Source organism: Dipodomys spectabilis, unplaced genomic scaffold (genome assembly GCF_019054845.1).
Source record: "Dipodomys spectabilis isolate Male_0828 unplaced genomic scaffold, ASM1905484v1 ptg000210l, whole genome shotgun sequence".
In the NCBI taxonomy this organism is placed as follows: domain Eukaryota; kingdom Metazoa; phylum Chordata; class Mammalia; order Rodentia; family Heteromyidae; genus Dipodomys; species Dipodomys spectabilis.
In genome coordinates, this window is record NW_024870887.1 from 8,480,001 (window position 1) to 8,499,317 (window position 19,317).

The 19,317-nt window shown below is 43.6% G+C and overlaps 1 protein-coding gene across 11 annotated transcripts in view; it reads left to right on the forward strand.

The window, feature by feature from the left end:
• Ltbp1 (latent transforming growth factor beta binding protein 1) overlaps positions 1-14,590 on the forward strand; it is a 400,428-nt gene extending 385,838 nt beyond the window's left edge. For all 11 annotated transcript variants that reach the window (XM_042696612.1, XM_042696614.1, XM_042696613.1 and 8 more), the window contains 3 exons: positions 6,269-6,391; positions 11,249-11,398; positions 13,119-14,590. In XM_042696612.1, the coding sequence (XP_042552546.1) occupies positions 6,269-6,391; positions 11,249-11,398; positions 13,119-13,300 (455 nt within the window). In that variant the 3' untranslated portion in view covers positions 13,301-14,590. The remainder of the gene's footprint in view (positions 1-6,268; positions 6,392-11,248; positions 11,399-13,118) is intronic.
• Positions 14,591-19,317: the final 4,727 nt, after the last annotated feature.

Here is a 19,317-nt window from a genome sequence, read left to right on the forward strand (position 1 = left end):
TTTCTTTCCTCTCTTATTTGTTTGGAGGTACCAGGCTATGAACTCAGGGCCTTATACTTGATAGGCAGGCACTCTGCTGCTTGAGTCTTACTCCAACCCTTTTTTGTTCTCATTATTTTATAGATAAGGTCTCCCACTTTTTGCCCAGGAACAACCTAGGATTGTGATCCTCCTACTTTTGCCTCACGGGATTATAGGAGTGTATCACCATACCCAGCACTGAAGTAGTTTTTACATATAGTCCTTATGGAAATTCCTTACTTTTTTCCTAATTGTTGACTTCTTACTCACTTCTAAGAGCAAGAAAAGGGAAAAAAAATGTCTTATCTGTCCTTTAGCTGAAAAGCTGGATCAGTTTAGAGAATTAACATGTAGTCCTATTTGCCTCTGTGTTACATCGTTTAGTTTCTTCTCCTATAAAGTAATCTAGGTTTACTCTTCACTTGAGATAGTCTGGATATTAAACTTAGTCATATATTTCCAAAGTCCCAGTTACTTAGAAACAAGAGGAGAAATCCTTTCATGAACTCTTTCATGGGAAATTCATGCTCTCAATGTTTTTATTTTGTGTGTGTGTGTACCAGTCCTGTTGTTTGAACTCAGGGCCTGGACACTGTACCTGAGCTTTTCTGCTTAAGGCTAGTGCTTTGCTGCTTAATCTGCAGCTCCTTTTCAGACTCTTTTAGTAGTTAATGGGAGATAAGAATGTCACATGCTTTCCTGCCCAGGCTAGCTTTGAGCCACGATCCTCTGACCTCAGCCTCCTGAGTAGTGAGGATGACAGGCATGAGCCACTGACTCCCAGCTCTCACTCATTATTTTAGGACTTTCCTGTGTGGCGTACTATTACAAGCATCTAAGTGTTTGAATCCAGGTTTCAGAACACAAAAGGATCCTCTACATTTTGGCAGCTGGTACCCCACACATCTTCATCAGTGCATCTGGCTAGCTAAGCAGCCATGTGGTGGGAAAGACTAGGAATGACTGGGCTGGGAAGGGAGACGTTAGGTGAAGGCTGGGGGTGGACAGCTTGACTTGTGAATGGCCATGCATTACCTTAGAGCATCAACGTTTACAAAAGTCCCGGGAACGCTTGCCAAGACTTTAGACTGCATTATTTCCCTGTCCGCGACAAGTACAATTTAATTGAACATTAAGCAATTTGATCTCTTTCACCTAATAAATCGAGCAAATTCAATAAACATAAATCCTGCTAATGATAGAGTGGACCCTGGTGGAGCTGAGCTCATCAGCATTCAAAGTTATGACTCTCCCTGGAGTTGGAGTCACAAATGCTCAATGTGCTTACCTGAGACTTGAGGTCTGGGGAAGGCATTTAATAATTTTCTGAGGGTGTCAGGAGGTGGCCAAGGAATAGAAAGAATGTGGATGGCTTGGCGGAACAAGTCTTTCAGACCTTACCTAGGCCAGTTATGTGGTAAACCCTGGCTTTCTTATGGGAAATCAAAGAGCTAATTACAGTTATTTCTTGGGTTGTTCTGAGATTCGCGGGCAATGTGCGGCATGTCAGGGTTTAAGGGGGCATGCCTGCTCATTTCCTTATGCCAACTGTTGTGTATCAAGGACCTCCAGTAGCCAGCATTGCATAGTGTGAGACTTTGGTTTCCCTGAAGTTTTTTTTTTTTTTTTATCTCTTTTGTATGGTTATGACTCTCTTTCCTTCTCTGTTACCTTTTCTCCTTTTCTTCCTCTGGTACTCATCCATACAGAATGAAGTTTCCCCCAATCTTTTCTATTTTTCCTGTCCTCCCAGCATCTACCCTGTTCAGACTATTCTCAGCTTCTGGGTCTGTGAATGAATGAACCAACCTACCAATCACTCGATGAGACAAGGGATGAATTACTTTTTTTTTGGGGTGGGGGGTGCACTGTTGGTCCTGGAGTTTGAACTCAAGGCCCTGCATGTTTTTTGCTCCAGGCTAGTGCTCTGTCACCTGAGCCAGAACTCCACTTCCAGCTTTTTGTTTGGTGGCTAATTAGAGATCAGAGTCTCAGAGTTTCCTGAGTAGCTAGGGAGACAGGCATGAACCACTGACACCTGACTTGATTCACTTTTTGTACAGCTGAAGTGAAGAGTGATGAGATCCTGCTCAATAGATAGAGGAACTAAAACTCCTACACATGCAGACGAAGCAGCTAGGAAATGGAGAAAGTAGGACTAGAACCTAAGACTCAAAGTCCTTTCTTTGGTTTGTGTTCTATTTTTCTGTTCCAGCTCTGCACATTTTAGTTTCACAGGTACACAATTCTACCCATTCTGCACAGGTAATAAGACCACAGGTCTGCACAGGTAGTAGGAGTTTATTCTGTAACCAAGAGTAGAATTGGAGTCACACAGACAGACACACAGACAGACGTCCAATTGCACCATCTTGTATAGATGTCATCTGTGGCTGGTCACCTCCTCCAGCCATCCTGGAAGGAATATTCTATGCACAATCAAATCTGTTGCATTTTTTTTTTAATTTTGTATATCATTTGCCAGTTTCCACAAAGGAAAAGAATTAGGCACTGGGTAAATAAGTCTGCCATTCCATTTCCTCCCTGACTTCCTAGTTGTGTGTGTGTGTGTGTGTGTGTGTGTGTGTGTGTGTGTGTTAATAATCCACATTCAGACCTGTAGGCCAGACACCTGGTGAGGAATCTTGAGTAAAACAGGACCCATTTTTGTTCGTGTGGAAGAGTTCTTTGCTGCTCTGGGTGTGAGTTCTAATGCCGGAGCACTGAGTTTCCGGCCTCGCCTTGTAGCAGCCCCAGCGAGCTGCTTCATCTCTAAAAGCAGCTGAGCCTCATCTGCCAAAGGGGGAGGGGAGCCCCTCCTCGTGGTCCTCCTCACGCGCCAGAGGGGCCCAGGACATGTGACTGCCCAGCGCAGTCCTGCAGATGTGTCTGTCATCAACAGGAGATTTCCTGCCAGGATGCGGCCATGTGCTTTCCATGGCTCTGACAGCGGGGGTCCCCGAGCCTGTTGGCTCCTCAGCCGGAGGGGGGGGGACTTAAAAACTTTTCCCCCCCATTTAAAGTGAAAATCAAAGCAACACCATCTGTCATTTGGATCTGTCACACCAGGAAAATTAGTGTGATTAGTGGCCTGGATCTTGTTTAGCCCTGTTAGTGACCGTGTCCCATACCCCCTCGTATGTCCCTTTTGTAGCTTTGATCCAGAGCTAAGCGTTTGCGCTTTGGGAGGGAGGCTGTGAGGTGTGAATATTTCCATTTCCTATTGATTTCACATTGGTGTTCGGCTAGATTCCAGATGGACATGTGGTTGGAGCCTCAGAAATGGCATTGCTGTACAGAGTACGCCTCCCAGGACTAGTCCTTGCTAAAACAAGCCCATTCCTTTGTACCTAGCCTGAGAGTGCCAGGTGATTCATTGTTGCTGACGTGTGTAAGTAAAGGGGGTTTGGACAGGAAAGAGATTCTAAGGACAGAAAATAAGTTGGACATGCCACGCACTGAGCTAGAGGAAGTAGCCGCCAAAAGGGTCTCAGGGGTTCTCAGGGGAAGCTGTGGAAATAGCTAAGAGATCTGCTATCCTCTGTACTTGGAGCCAACCATAATTCACTGCTGCTCCCCAAGCCAGACTCTGGGCATGACCCAACTCTAGTGACAAGCAAGGCCAAGCATCTTTAAGATTGAATGGGGTCTTCTGGTGCCTTGGGATGCTTGGAGGTCAGGCACAGGATAGAAATTTGCCTAGATCAAGATCCTAAAGAGGATACCTTCCTTGTCCAAGACTGATGACAGTGTTCTGTGCAACCTCTTGCTCTCCCAAAGATACAGAAAACTCCCATTACCTCTAACTTATTGTGTACTCATAACCTTTCTAATGTATTCAAGCTTATGCTAAAAGTTGTTGAGCATCTTTTCCTGTGATATGAATTGTACTGGCCTAGGGTTAATAGATGCTGTTGGTTATAGTTTATTACACTCCAACCAGGAAGTTACATTTGCTAAGCCAATGTTGTACCTTGTTGTTGGAAATGAAGTAAAATTCCAACTACTCTTAGAAGAAAATTAAAAAACAAAACACATGGACACTTCCCTTCCAATGCTCTTGGCCCATTGATAACTTTGGATTTTAGAATTAACATTTCTATAAGATCCATCTTCCAAGGCTTTCTATGAACATCTGTTTCTAGCTGTTCCGAGGGGTCTTAGTGATCTTTGGCTGTGAGAAAGAATATATAACCTTTCACAATTTGTGAACAATGTCCAATGTGAACTACGGCCTTTTTCAGATGCCACTAATGGGGTAGACAGGCCAGAATTTATTATCACTCTATGAAAGAGGTGAAAACTGAGGCTGGCCCAACGTGTGAAGGTGCAAAGTGAGGAATGCTGTCGGGTCTTGGGCCCCAGCTTCTGATCCTAGCCCTGAATCAGAGCAGATGTGTGGGACAGGAGAGGTGGGGCAGACCAATGCATACAGAGCCGTCCAGGCTCCCAAAATAACTCAGAATACACTGTCTTTGTGATGATCCATGTAGCTCACCTTCAAACAGGAAGAGAATACGTAATGCCCCCATGAGGCTTCGATAACTGAACCAAAGGCACAAAGGACAATAAGCTCAGGACTCTTAAAAGTAAAAAAAAAAAAAAAAAGTGTGGTAAGAGGAGAAAGCTGCAGCAAGCCCCAGGGGTACCCATAATCCCCTCTGCTAACTGCAGACTTGACCAGCTTGGGTCAAGTCAAAGCTTCCTTAGGAAGCCTGTGGCAGTTTCCAGACACAACTTACCATCCTTTATCCGTGCCAGTGCATCAGCTCTTTACAATTAATCCATGACTTTCTCCATCACATAATTCCTGGTCATCTGCTGTAGTGCAAGTGCAGCCTTTCTTTCGGGAAGGCTTGTTTGTGAATAGGACACGGTCCAGGACTTGGTTTCTCCACCATCCGCTCCCTCTTTCAGCCTTGCTCAGTTGTGAGAACTTGAAACAACATGATCATTACTGTTCTCTATGGTTGAAACAGAGCACGCAGGATCGAGGCCAGAGTTTTCTGACCCTCTTGACATCTCAAGACCTGCTCAGCCATCTCTAGGTTTAGTTTTACAGACTTATGTAGGCGAATTATTTCATTTTTCATAGTTAATCCTGATCATACTGTGGCATGGCTATAAAATACTGACAAAAATCTTCTTTTCAGATGTACAACAAATGGCATTTTTTTTTTATTTTAAAGCTAGGAGAGAAGATGAGCTCAACTGCTAAGACTTACAAACATTTGAACAATCTTACCCTCTAAGGGAAATGCTTAATGCCTCTGCGTTCAAACCCTAAACAGAACTGACAACCATTTGTATTTTCCTGAAGGTTAATCTTTCTTTTTTGAGTCAAGGAGCTGTTCTCAGTTTCAGCTATTTCCTGAATGAAATTAATATTTTCTTTTGTTGTTGCGGGTGATCATGGTGGTGGCAGCCAGGGGGCTTGAACTCAGGATCTGGGCCACTGTTCCTGAGCTTCTTTGCTCAAGGCTAGCACTCTGTAAGCCCACAGCTCCACTTCTGGTTTCTGGTGGCTGGTTGGAGATGCGGGTCCCATAGCCTTTCCTGCCTGGGCTGGCTTTGAATCACAGTCCTCAGATTTCAAACCGCCTGAGTAGCTAGGATTACAGCCTTGAGTCACCAGTGCCCAGCAAAATTAATACTTTCTTAATGAAATTGTTTCATGCAAAAGATCCAGAGGGATCTGGCATTTGCTTCCACCTTGTGGGAACGTGTGTGTGTGTGTGTGTGTGTGCATGCTGGATTTGAATGCAACCTCATACTCTTGATAAGCTTTTCCACTACAGGGCTAGAGCTCTGCCTCTTGAACCACAGCTCCACTTTGGCTTTTACGCTGGTTAATGGGAGATCAGAGTCTCATGGACTTTCCCACCCTGGCTGGCTTTGCACCACAATCCTGAGGTCTCAGCCTCCTCAGTAGCCAGGATTGCAGGCCCTTTTTCCTGTTTCCACGTGTGAAATGTAACCTGTCCATGAGGGAAAACACCTGAGATTTGGATAAAGCTGTTCTTCTGTAGGCCCAAAGGACCATCTTATTCAGGCCTTGGTTGCTCCGGGATGTGTTGCTGCGAATCGTTTGGCTGGATGGGGTCTTCATCTGGGAATCTTCGTTTGGCTGTAGGAGGAGGTCCAGGCAGGGAAGGCCCCGGCGGGAATGGCGCTCTGGGCTGGGGCTGGCCCACGGGGGACAGGGGACAGGCTCTCACCCTGGCCCGTCTCTCCCTCTCCTCCGCAGACGACTACGCGCAGCTGTGCAACATCCCGGTGAGCGGCCGGCGGCAGCCCTACGGCCGCGACGCCCTGGTGGACTTCAGCGAGCAGTACGCCCCGGAGGCCGACCCCTACTTCATCCAGGACCGTAAGCAAAACGGCTCAGTTGCTTCGAAGCTAAACCAAGGCTCTGTAAAGACGGCTCCATGCTTTCCGAACGTATTCCCGGGGCACTTGTCCACGATGCAGCTGTGCAGGCCCCAGGACGGCCCGCGGGCCCTGCGCGCACTGCGCCTGCGCGCGCTGCGCCTCCTGCATCTCCACGTGCCCCCCCCCCCCCCCCCCCCCCCCCCCCCCCGCCCTGCGCCCAGGGCCCTGGCAGTGTGGGCAGCGGTTCATGTCCTTACACCTTGAGTAGTGATCCGGGTCCCTCCAGGCTTTCCCTGGGAGACACTTCTCTTCCTATAATGAATTGATCTGGGCAGATGGTTGTTATGTCAGAGGGGTTAAAAAAACAAACAAACCCTATTGATGGGGAATGCAATTGTAGACTATGCTTGCTCCCTCCCTCCCTCCCTTCCTCCCTCCCTCCCTTCCTCCCTCCCTCCCCCTCTCTCTCTCTTTCTTTCTTTCTTTCTTTCCTTCCTTCCTTTCTTTCTTTTCTTTCTTGCCTTCTTTCTTTCCTGCCTCTTTCCTTGCCTTCTTTATTTCTTTTTTACAGAGGTGTAGAGGAAAGAGATTCCCTGTTTCATAATCCTACATTGACTCTTTGTATTTAAAGACCAAATTAATACTAGTGCAGAGAGAAAGAGGAAAAAAAAAGGTAAGAGGAAAAGCATAATATCTATCCCATCTCAAGAGTGAAGGCCTAAGGTGATCTTTTATATTTTTCTGACAAAAATATTAGATAATAAATTTGGGAGAATGACAAGAGGCATGTGGACTAGGCCTGTGTGGGGAGGGGAGGATGTAGAAGGCAGTGGAAGGTGAGGTTACTCCATAGAGCTTGCTCATGCAGGGCCACTGCAGCCCTGGGGACCAGTCTCTGGGGATCAGACTTCCAGATATAGTATCTGGAGAACGTCCCTCCCTAAAGAATCTTTATGGTTTTCTAGGTATAGGGAAAGACAGGGCCGTGTGGCCTGTTCTGAAGTTACAGTTCCTCAAGTGATTTCAGCCTGAAATCAGATGCCAATTTGGTATCATTTGAGATGGTATATCCATCACTCCTTCAAAAGATGTTATATTTAATTAGGTAGAAGGATCTATAAGATTTAGAATGTCAGCCGGCAACAGTGGCTCACTCCTGTAATCCTAGCTACTCAGGAGGCTGAGATCTGAGGATCACAGTTCAAAGTCAACCCCTGGAAGGAAAGGCCATAAGACTCCTATCTCCGGTTAACCACCAGAAAACTGGAAATGGCACTGTGGCTCAAAGTGATAGAGTGGTAGCTAGCCTTGAGCAAAAACGCTCAGAGCAGTGCCCAGACCCTGAGCTCAAGTCCCACACTGACAAAAAAAAAGTTTTAGAATATACATGATCATGAAGGAAAACAATATTCTTTCAATTCAGCTAGGTCAATTAGTGCACACGTGAATGATACTCACCCTCCACCCCAGCCAGATCAAAAAAGTGGCCAATCTCTGCAAAGTTCCTGCTGCCCATCCCCAAGGGCATCCCCTACCATATTGATTTCTAACATTAATAGATTAGAAACACTTTGTTTTACCCAACAACACATGACCACACATCACTTCCTAAAAGAGATCTGAAGGTACAGCTATTAGATTATGTTCTCATACTGTACTCACCATTGTATATGCTACACGTCATCAAGCATTTATTTAGGAAAAAGAAGCTGGGTCTGGTGGTTTGTGCTTGTAATCTAAGCTAATCGGGGCAGAATGTGGGAGAATCACTGTTTAAGGCCTCTCTGAGGAAAAAGTTGGAGAAATCTCCATCTCAACTGAGAAAAGCTGCACATGGTGACCCACACCTGTCATCCCAGCTATTCTTGAAGTGTTAATAGGAGAATCACACTCTAGACAGGCCCAAGCATGAAGTAAAAAGAGCTAGAGTCATGGTGCAAGTGGCAATACAGAGGAAAGAAAGAGAAAAAAAAAGATAAGAAGAGAAAGAAATAGCAAGACTGGGGGAAATCCCGGTATGCCCTATAAATCCATAAGCACCAGGCATGTAACACTGTCCTAAGCCACAGCTGGGTAAAGCCTGTATTGCATTATGGTTCTGAGTCCAGGAATTTGACTGTTGAAATGCCCTGGTTTATATACTCTCTTTTAAATACCAACATTGCTCTAAAGCTCTTTTTGAATTCACTGCAAATGTTAAGAAGTCAACATGTTGATGTCGCATAAGGTCCTTGTGTAGCGACATTGGAAGTTAGACCTCCACTTTCACTCCCTAATGGCTTCCAGAGTCTTATGAGTCATAAACATCTCCCTGTTCCAGCCAGTCTGCTGACCAGTAACAAGGTCCCTGGCCATGCTGAGCAGGCAGGAATGGAACACAGAGGAGAGGCTGATGTAGCTACCCCTTGCCACTGTGACTCACCACCTCCATAAACTTCAGTGTACACAGTATTTCTACAACTGGAGATGAGAGCAGAGATTACCATATTTTCCAACAGAGATCCAAACAGTAACACCTTTAGGTTTTAGGTTTTGTAAGCCCCGTCTCTAGGCCTCCTCCCTGCTCCCTCCAAAGCCAGCCACACTGTTGTCAGTGAAGGATATGCCTGTGTCCATTCACAAAATAAGTCCCAGATCAGATTCAGACCAGGAGCTGCAGGGCTCCCTGTTTTATAGTCCTAAAGAAGTATTTTGAGAACTCTCCTTCATGTGAATAAAACTATGACATCCCTAGATATAAAGCCAAAGTGCCTTTGTTAAGAATGCATGGGATTTTAAAGTGTTTTCACGAATTAAGACAATCTTTCCTTAGGTTAATATTTCTTGAGCTGGTGTTGGGTATCTGCTATTTTATTCTTGAGAATAGGTCATATTTCCTATTTAAAATTTTGACAAGGGGCCATTTTGGGTAGCATGCTTAATTTTTAAAAATCCCAAACTTATTGCCCTGACTAGCAATAGTATTTTACTGCCCCCTGTAGTTCCAACGAAGGATTACTGCAAAGTCCAGATAATATAGGAAGTTTAAGATTGTATAGGAAGTTTAAGATTGTATTTTGAGCTGGGCACCAGTGGCTCACACCTGTAATCCTAGCTACTCAGGAGGCTGAGATCTGAGGATTGCGATTCAGGCTGACTTTGAACCATGATCCTTAGATGTCATTCTCCTGAGTAGCTAGGATTACAGGCATGAACCATCAATGCCCAGCCTGAATCTTTTATTTTCTTAAGCCAATTTGTGGTGTGGTTGTATGGATGACACACGACAGGTTATTATGGGTTTGTATTTACAACCTCCTCCGCCCTTGAAAAATGGCTAATCTCCATACCCAGTGATATTATTTACATGTCAGTAAAACTCTAAATGTTGTCCAAGGGATTCAAAGCTGGTTCTTAAACTATAAAAAGAACCAAACAAGAGATCCTTTGTTTTCTTAAAAACAAAAGCCTTTTGGTTTTCTAAACGCAAGTGTGATGCATGTTCATTTATCAGGATATTTTGAGGCTTTTTCACTGCTTTTGTGCTTTGATCCCTTGTATAAAGCTCATTTCAAAGCCAGAGCAAACAGACGTCACAGGCTAAAGCCAGCTGGGCTTTTTTCTGGGTCTGCAAAGTCCAGTTCCAGAAGAAGAGTCCTCAGACTCTTGGGGGCCTGAAATGTGACTGCAGTCCCATAGCTGCCATCCCTAAATAAGTCCCAACACTGGCCTGCGGAAAACGAGGGAAATGCGGAATTTTGAATAATATTGTTTTTTCTTTTTGGTCGTGGGGGCTTAACTCTGGGCCTGGGCGCTGTCCCTCAGCTCTTCAGCTCAAGACTAGCACTCTACCACTTGAGCCACAGCGCCACTTCCCGCCACAGCGCCACTTCCCGCTTTTTTCTGCTTATGTGGTACTGAGGAATCGAACCCAGGGCCTCATGCATGCGAGGCAAGCACTCTACCACTGAGCCACCTTCCCAGCCCTGGATAAATAAATATTTTTCATAATGAAGAGAGAAGCCAGAACCCATCCTTGCTTTCCTTTGATAGCATTTTAATATGCCTAACTTCAAGATATGGGGCCAATCTCTACAACACTTACAAATGTTTGAATACTTTTATGCTGAATTAAAAAAATATATATACATATATATTTTTGGTATTCACTTACTTTTTTCCCCAATTCCTGGGGCTTGAACTCTGGGCCTGGGAGCTGTCCTTGAGTTTCTTTTTGCTCAAGGCTAGCACTCTACCACGTCAGCCACAGCACCACTTCCGGCTTTTTTTTTTTTTGGTTGGTTGCGGGGCTTGAACTCTGGGCTTGGGCGCTGTCCCTGCGCTCTTCAGCTCAAGGTGAGCACTATACCACTTGAGCCACAGTGTCACTTCCGGTTTTCTAGTGGTTTATTGGAGACAAGAGTCTCACGGACTTTCCTGCCTGGGCTGGCTTTGAACTGTGATCCTTAGATCTTAGTCAGCCACTGGTGCCTGGCCATTTCTGGGGTTTTTTTTGAGTAATTTATTGGAGAAAAGAGTCTCACAGAGTTTCTTGCGGGCTTGGCTTTGGACCACAGTCCTCAGCTCTCAGGAGACACTGGCGCCCAACTTGACTTAAATTTTAATGTTAACTTTAATGTCAGATAATAAATATACATATATAAAGGTTATATAAAATATGCACATATATGTGTTATATATTATATCCATAATTTTTAGTATAAATATATCCTTCTTTGTTTGTTTTGGATATCTTTTTGAAACAGAGTCCCACCACATAGCCTAGGCTAGTAGTCTTGAACTCCTCAGCCTAATGTAGTTTTAAAGAGTACAGGAAGAACATTTTTCTAACTTAACTCCTGCCTTTTCCTTTCAGGATTTTTGAATAGCTTTGAGGAGCTGCAGGCTGAGGAATGTGGCATCCTGAACGGATGTGAAAATGGTCGCTGTGTGAGGGTCCAAGAAGGCTATACCTGTGACTGCTTTGATGGGTACCACTTGGATATGGCCAAGATGACCTGTGTTGGTAAGAGTAATGGAATGTGAACGTGTCCCTGAGGTCTCTTCCTGAGATCTCCTGTAGCCAGGCCTAGTTAGCAGAGTCCATTTTAGGTAGATTTTTGTGAGGTTTCAACTTGGAAAATGAGAACTTTTGCAGAAATCCACCATAAGGAGCAGGGCATGTAGCTCAGTGATAGTGTTGGTCTAGTCTATGCAAGGCTCTGGGTTCGGTCTGCAGCACTGCAACACACACACATATGCATACATGTATGTGTACAAACATAAATGCATATACATCCTTATTTAATGTGTTATGACTATGCACTTTAAATTATTAGGATGCCCAGGCACTGGTAGCTCATGCCTAGAATACTAGCTACTCATGAGTCTGAGTTCTGAATATTGTGGTTAAAAGCCAGCTGGGGTAACAAAGTCTATGAGACTTAAAACCAGAAGTGTGATGCTGTGGCTCAAAGTGATAGAATGCTAGTCTGAGCAGAAAGAGCTCAGGGATAGCACCTAGACCCTGGAGTTCATCGAGCCTCACAATTGATGCATACACACACACACACACACACACACACACACACACACACACACTATATATATATATATATATATATATATATATATATACATATATATGTATACGTATATATATATATATATAGCATGGTCAATTTTATGTTCTATGTTTTTTTTGTTTGTTTTTGTTTTTTTGTCGGTCGTGGGACTTGAACTCTGGGCCTGAGCACTGTCCGTCAGCTCTTCAGCCCTCCGCCACTTGAGCTACAGTACCACTTCCGGGTTTTCTGATGGTTTATTGGAGATAAGAGTTTCATGGAGTTTCCTGCTGGGGCTGGCTTTGAACCATGATCCTCAGATCTCAGCCTCCTGAGTAGCTAGGATTACAAGCGTGAGCCTACCAGCACCCAGCTATGTTCTATGTTTATAACCACAATTAAAACAAGTAGATTTTGACTGTGCAATAAGTAGTTATTTTCTTGTATATGTGACCAGCAGAAAGGAATACAGACATCTAGAAATAGAAGCCTGCTTTGTCACCGGTGTGGAAAGAACCATCTGGAGTCCATCCTCCCTCTGCCATGATTCATGGCAAACCTCTACTCCACCTAGTTTGTGGGACTCCCATGTTGCTCCTTTGTAAAAGATCCTTGACTGTGTTCAAGGGTTATTTTTCTCCTCCCTCCTCCAGCTGGTCTTCTGTCCATTTTGGTTTTGCAAATCCCAGTTTTTGATGGGTTCAGGAACTAGGAAGCAAGGGCTCTTACAGGAGACCCCAGCAGGTGCAAGTCTATATGGATCTCGTGTGAAGGACATCTAAGAATGGAACTAAAGGCTCTCCAGAAGCTGCTCTGAGAGCAAGCAATCTGCTTAACTTGCTTGGCCAAATCTAGTAGATCTTCTATAACTGTGGAAGGAATTCAGGAGTAATATGCTGCTCCTCCTTTCCTAATGTTTGGCTATAAAATGCCAATATTGTATTCAATAATAGGGAACGAAAACCTAGAACTTCCTTGATGTTATTTTCCTTCAGTTGTAAAAGCTCCTCTTTATCTTGCATGTGACTGAAACAGCACTAACAGCAAAGCTGGTGCAACTTAGCAGGGGATGGGGAGGGTGGGAGAGAGTGGCCAGCAGTCAGGATTATGGGCATCAGTGAGTGCAAGTGAGTGTTTTCTAATGGTGTGCACTGTTGACCTGCACCGATTGGTCTATTGCAGATGTCAACGAATGTGATGAGTTGAACAACCGGATGTCCCTGTGCAAAAATGCCAAGTGCATTAACACGGAAGGCTCCTACAAATGTTTGTGTCTGCCAGGCTTCGTACCTTCTGACAAGCCCAACTACTGCACTCCGTTGAATACTGCCTTGAGTCTAGAGAAAGACAGTGACCTGGAGTAAAAGAGAACCTACATAACCTAAGCCCATATACTCTGCACTGTGTAAAGGAAAAGGGAGAAATGTATTATACTTGAGACATTGCACCTAACCCAGAATGTTGGAAACTCAGAAACAGCATGGAGTTACATATTCTCTGAAGACCACGAGAAGATTCAGTATGAACCTGACTGGTGTCACAGACCAAATGGACATTTCTCTGAAAAGCCAGTATATATAGTCTGTTCATATGTAAAATTCAGTGGGAGAGGCAGAGGACAGTGCTGTTATTTTAAACAGAAGGTTGTATTATTATGTTGTTTCTTTTTTTTTAACTATTGCTTAAGTTTGGCATTTAAATAGTGGTGGAAATGTTTTATATAATTTTCTCTTGTTTTTTTTTTTGGTTGTGCAGTTCCTTGCCTCCTGTTTTTTCTTTCTTTTTGCAGATTTTTTTTTGAATCACAAGTGCAAAAGTCTTTGATAAAATATTGTTAAACTGTATAGTAAGTATTGTGACACAGGGCTATGCAATTCTTTGGTCTGGAGTCTTTTTTCAAATTGATATTGTCTGTCCTGTGGAGCAGGCAGTGATTTTTGTTTCAGTACTTTTATACACCATATGAGGAAAAGAAAAAAAAATCTTTATATTTTCAGCATGTTTTCTGATTTTTTTAAAGGCCCATTCTTAGCCAAAGCTGCTAGCTGATTTCCATTGGATCCCTGTTCTTCAACAAAATGGAAGAACTGAAATGAGCTTTTATGTAAAGAAAACCCAGCAAAAACTTGATCTCCAGTATAGATGCCATTGTATGTCAAAGTGAAAATGAATCACCATTTTTGTAGGAAAAAACTAATCTCCCTGAGAGTGATTGTCACTGAGTACATGTGTACAAATTCCATCTGGTTCCCTCACTTCAGCTTCCTGCTTTTAAAAATGCTCCTCTAGTACTATTACTTTCTTTTTTATAAGTTAGTAATTTGTTAGATATTGTCATGGATTGAATTTTTACCTCTTAAAATTTATATATTGAAATTCTAACCCCCAGTGATTATATTTGGAGATAGGATCATTAGAAGGGGAATTAAGAGTTAAATGAGATCACCGGGGATAAACTGTAATCCAGCAGGACTGGTGTCTTTACATAAGAGAAGACTGACCAGAGCCCAGATACACACAGGAAGACACAGGGTGGCCATCTATGAACAAAGGAGAGAGGCCTCAGAAGAAAAGGAAATCAACCCTGCCAAAACTTTGACCTTGAACTTTTACCTATCAGAATTGTGAGGAAAATAAATTTCTGTTGTTTAAACACCTAGTCTGTGGTACTTTGTATAGCACCTCAGCTACTCAGACATGTCACAAGAATAATGAACAATAGCTTCCAAGGTTCCTGTCTCTGTGTACCTAATATACATCCACAGGAATGCAATTGTTTTATAACAAGTGAACACTCAGAATTCATTCTTACTTAATATGGTTCTTACTTAATGAGGATTTTTGTTTATTTGCTTTTTTGTGCTGTTCCTGAGACTTGAACTCAGGGCCTGGCTGCTGTCTCTGAGCATTTTTGCTCAAGGCTAGCACCCTTCCAGTTGAGCCATAGCTACACTTCTGGATTTTCTTTGGTTAAGAGTCTCATGGACATTCCTACTCTGGTTAGCTTGGTACAGTGATCCTCAGATCTCAACCTCCTGAGTAGCTAGGATTGCAGGTGTGAGTCACCGCTTGCCTAACATCTGAGTTGTTTGTTGTTGTTTTTAACAATGTCTAAGAAAACTAAACAGAAAGTTTGCCTAGTTTACATTTTTCTTGGAAAATGAACTTTCCATTTATAGTATCAGCAAGCAGAATCCTGATCTCTCAAAGATGCTCATGTTCTTATCCCCTTGCCCAGGGGAAAGAAGCTGGGCCTTAAAATGGGAAGAGTATCTTCCCATGGGTTGTCTGGGTGGGCCCAGTGAAATCATAGGAGGCCTTACAAGAAAGGGGACCCCTTTAGAGTGGAAGAAGAATGTAGAGGAGCAGATTCAGAGGATGTTGTAAGCGTGGGGAAAATCAGAATGTGGAATACTCAACCTGCCCAGTTTTCAATCTGGAGGAATCAGGCTGAGGGCAGGAGCCAAGGAATGTGGGACACAACTGGAAGCTGGAAGAGGCCAGTAACCGAGCTTTCTCTAGAGCATCCAGAAGCACATACATACAGCCCCATCCTCATCAGAACACCTCAATTGCAATCTGTGATACTTAGTCCAGCTTCCATAGAATTCTAGGCTAAATGTGTATTGCCTGATGCCACTGAATTTACAGCACTACAAAGCTAACACAATACTAAAGCTTCATAAAAACTTACTGCCTAAAATAGAACTATACCAAAATTTCTCAAATGTTTATGTAGAACTGTGTGACCAGTTCCCATCCCAAGAAGAAATGAGCATCTTACAGTCTACTGTAATGACTTAGGACATTTCAGTTACATTTTTGGAAATGGAAGGATCTGGGCTAAAGCATGTCAATTTCTCTTATCATTTTCATAAGGAAGCTTAATATTGCCAGAGTGCGGATATTATGAAGGAGATGCATGCCCATGACCACAGCTACTTAGCTTTACAATGTGATTTTTTAGGAGTTCTGTTGGCAAAATGCTCACAGACCTTGAAAGTAGTGGGGCTTTTTTTGTTTTTTGGGGGGCGGGGGAAGGGTTTGGTAGCATTCATGATTTTCTTAGCTGTCTTTGGAAGTTACTGAGGACTCAAAGTGGTAGAGCATTGGGCTTCATCAAAATTGCTCAGGGACAATGCCCAGACCCTACTTCAAGCTCCATGACCAAAAAAAAAAAAAAAAAAAAAACAACCTTTGATATTAGTACCTCATATCTAAGCAAGCACTGAGACACTGAGACTCTTCTTCTCATTCATGGGATTGGTCTCTGTACCTTCAAATGCTGTGGTAAGATCATATTCTTTTGACATAAATTGAACTACTATTGTCCAAAACATAAACGAAGCTTTCTGACTTAAACCTCTATAGTTTGAAGTTATCCTCTTGAAATCCTTGTATGCTATCAAAATCTAACCTGAGTACTAAGTACAAATCCAACAAACTAACCCTATATATATACATATATATATATGTCCATTTGTACAACTTTCACACATGAAGAGATCAATTTCTGACCCTAAAATGTGCTTTAATTCTGGGAAATATTCATGTTAACAGATATGCAGGCTCTAGAAATTCTGATTTGCATAAAACATGAGGTTTATTAATGTATCATTTCAGTCAAAAAGTCAGGAAGTTACCTTATACAGTGTTTGTGGAGATAAACTATATGAGAACACAATATTCAAGTCTAAATAGCTTCTTTGAGGGATCCAAGATGGCAGAATAGAGATAGAATCTACCAGTATCCTCTTCCACAAAAATGAAACAAAGTAACAAGTATCTGCACTCTGGGGTAGACAACTAAGGTAGAACACTGGAAACAAAGGAGAGGTTCTAGAACCTTGTAAGATTCAAGAACCCTGAAAGATTCCCAGACCTGAGAAAACCACCATCCCTCTGAATAGCCAAGGCCAGGGAGGTCCCTGTTTTGCAGGGATGAATGTCAACAATTTCTCTGTGTGGGCTCTGGCAATCCTAGCTACTGGAAAGTCTCACAATTCTCACAAGCCAGCAGCCCACTATGAAAAGTAACCTGAAACTTGTAATATCGACCTTGCTTGAGAGCAGACCTGACATCATCTCCTGGCAAAGCCCTAGGGTGCTACAACCAAGGGCCATCTTGAGATAGCCAACTAGTATCCGAGTTTGGTCTGTTGTAAAGGTCCGAAATCCCTGCACTTTCCCCGGCTTGAGGATTCTACACACATTCCATTGCATTAATCGGGGGTAAGTGCCTCTCAAATTCAGCTCCACTGAGTGACTGCAACATAGCCTGCTCCAGGCCCTGAAGTAAGGGAGACAGGTGTGTTGCAGCACAGAGAGGAGGGCAGGTGCCACCCTGGAGAACCAGGGCATGGGACGTTTGCCCTCTGAGACCAAGAGTATGGGAAGCCACAGGTGGACACACTTGGGTCTCAAGACTAAGGGCAGGAGCCCATTCAGTTCCCACCACCACTGGCTCCCTGCACTGTGCCCAGAGGTCTGTCGCTCACAGAAAAGGAATAGAAACATATTAAGCTGCTGCCCACCCACAGGTGAATGCTACAGTAATACTGAGTGATTCTGGTGCTCCAGCCATGCCCCTAGCACATAGGTAGGAAGGGACAAGACATACAACATGGCTCCAGTGTCTGCCTCTTCTAACTGCTCCTGGACAAGCATTACTGTCAAAGGACCCCAGGCAAGAAAAATCCTGGGGTTTTCTGCTTATAGCATACCCAAAGAAGCCAACAAGGCATTTTGCTTGTACCTGGTCATAGCGCCATTCCTACACAGGCACTGTCACTGAAACAGGAGAGAAAACAGCATAGTTAACTACTGAACCCTGGTGGTTCCCACCACATGGCCCACACGTATGCTCTGGTCATGCTGTTTGCTGTCGATGACAGGACAGGTGTGTGCGCCACAGAGTAGAAGACATGGTATCTGCCACCACCTCTCCCCATGCAGCATCTAAGTCCTGGTCACTGATTGGCAGAAGTCACGTTTCCGGTCCCCACTACTGCTGGTATTGTCAGAACCTCCTGCCCTTTCTAGAAGCAGAGGTAACACCTGCATGACCTGAAGAAACCCTCACTGCCTTCTTCATACAATGGGCAATTCTTCCATTGTAGGAGTAGCCACACAGTGAACACTCCACACCCACCTGTCTGAACTGCTCAGTATTTACCCTCTTGCATAGCCCAGGGATGGTGGGTTTCTTGATTCCAGTATGGTATACATTGTGCTCTAAACTACTGATCACAGCCAAAGAAGCTATAAGGAGACTAAACTATGATGCCCTGCTGTATAACAGAGTGGCACCTCATGACACATCTTCAGGGGAAAGATGCTTGTTAGGGAGGTGGGCCACTCAGATAAAGTGGTAGGGAGATTTAATCAACTAGATGTGCAAATATCAACAAAGGAGCACTAAAAATATGAGAACAAGATAATATGATGTCTCTGAAAGAACAGAGGTATCTAGCAACAGATTCTAAAGAAATTGATATAGATGAAATATCAAGAAAGTGGTTTCACCCATGCCCTGAGATCCAGCCCTGGGACTGGGAAATAGAAAAAGATCCCAATTATCCCAGATAATTGAATACATGCTTGTATCCATACCCATGTCCCTGACGCCTAGCGTTACGCTCTAGTACTTTTATAAGACAGGAACAGTGTCTAGATTTTGAATTTTTGAATTGTGCCCTGCCTTGTTGTCTGTATCACTCCCACACACATGTTAAAACCTACTTACTGCCGGGCACCAGTGGCTCATGCCTATAATCCTAGCTACTCAGAAGGCTGAGATCTGAGGATCATGGTTCAAAGTCAGCCCGGACAGGAAAGTCTGTGAGACTCTTCTCTCCAATAAACCACCAGAAAACCAGAAGTGGCGCTGTGGCTCAAGTGGTAGAACACTAGCCTTGAGCTGAAGAGCTGCAGGACAATGCCCAGGCCCAGACTTCAAGCCCCATGACCGACAAAAAAAAAAAAAAAAAGAGGTCCCATACCTTTCTCTTCCTTCTTCCCATTTGCCAGATGAAGACTCAGTGGGACAGGCACCACTATGAGAAAGCAGGCTATGAGTGCACCCAGGTGAGTGCTATTAGAGCATTCAGGTTTCCTGTACTTAAACTTGCCAGCCTCTAGAATGGTGAGAAATAAATTTCTGTTGTTTATAACCCAGCTGCTCTGTGGTTATTTTGTTATAGAAGCTTGGACAGATGAAAGAAACAATAAATTTTAAGCCATATGTTAGGTGTACCTATGTCTGATCATGGATGTGATCACTTTATTGTCTTGGTCATTTTCTGAATATAATGCATGGGATACTGTAAGAACATTTAGTTCATACATGCATATGAATCATATATATATATATATATATATA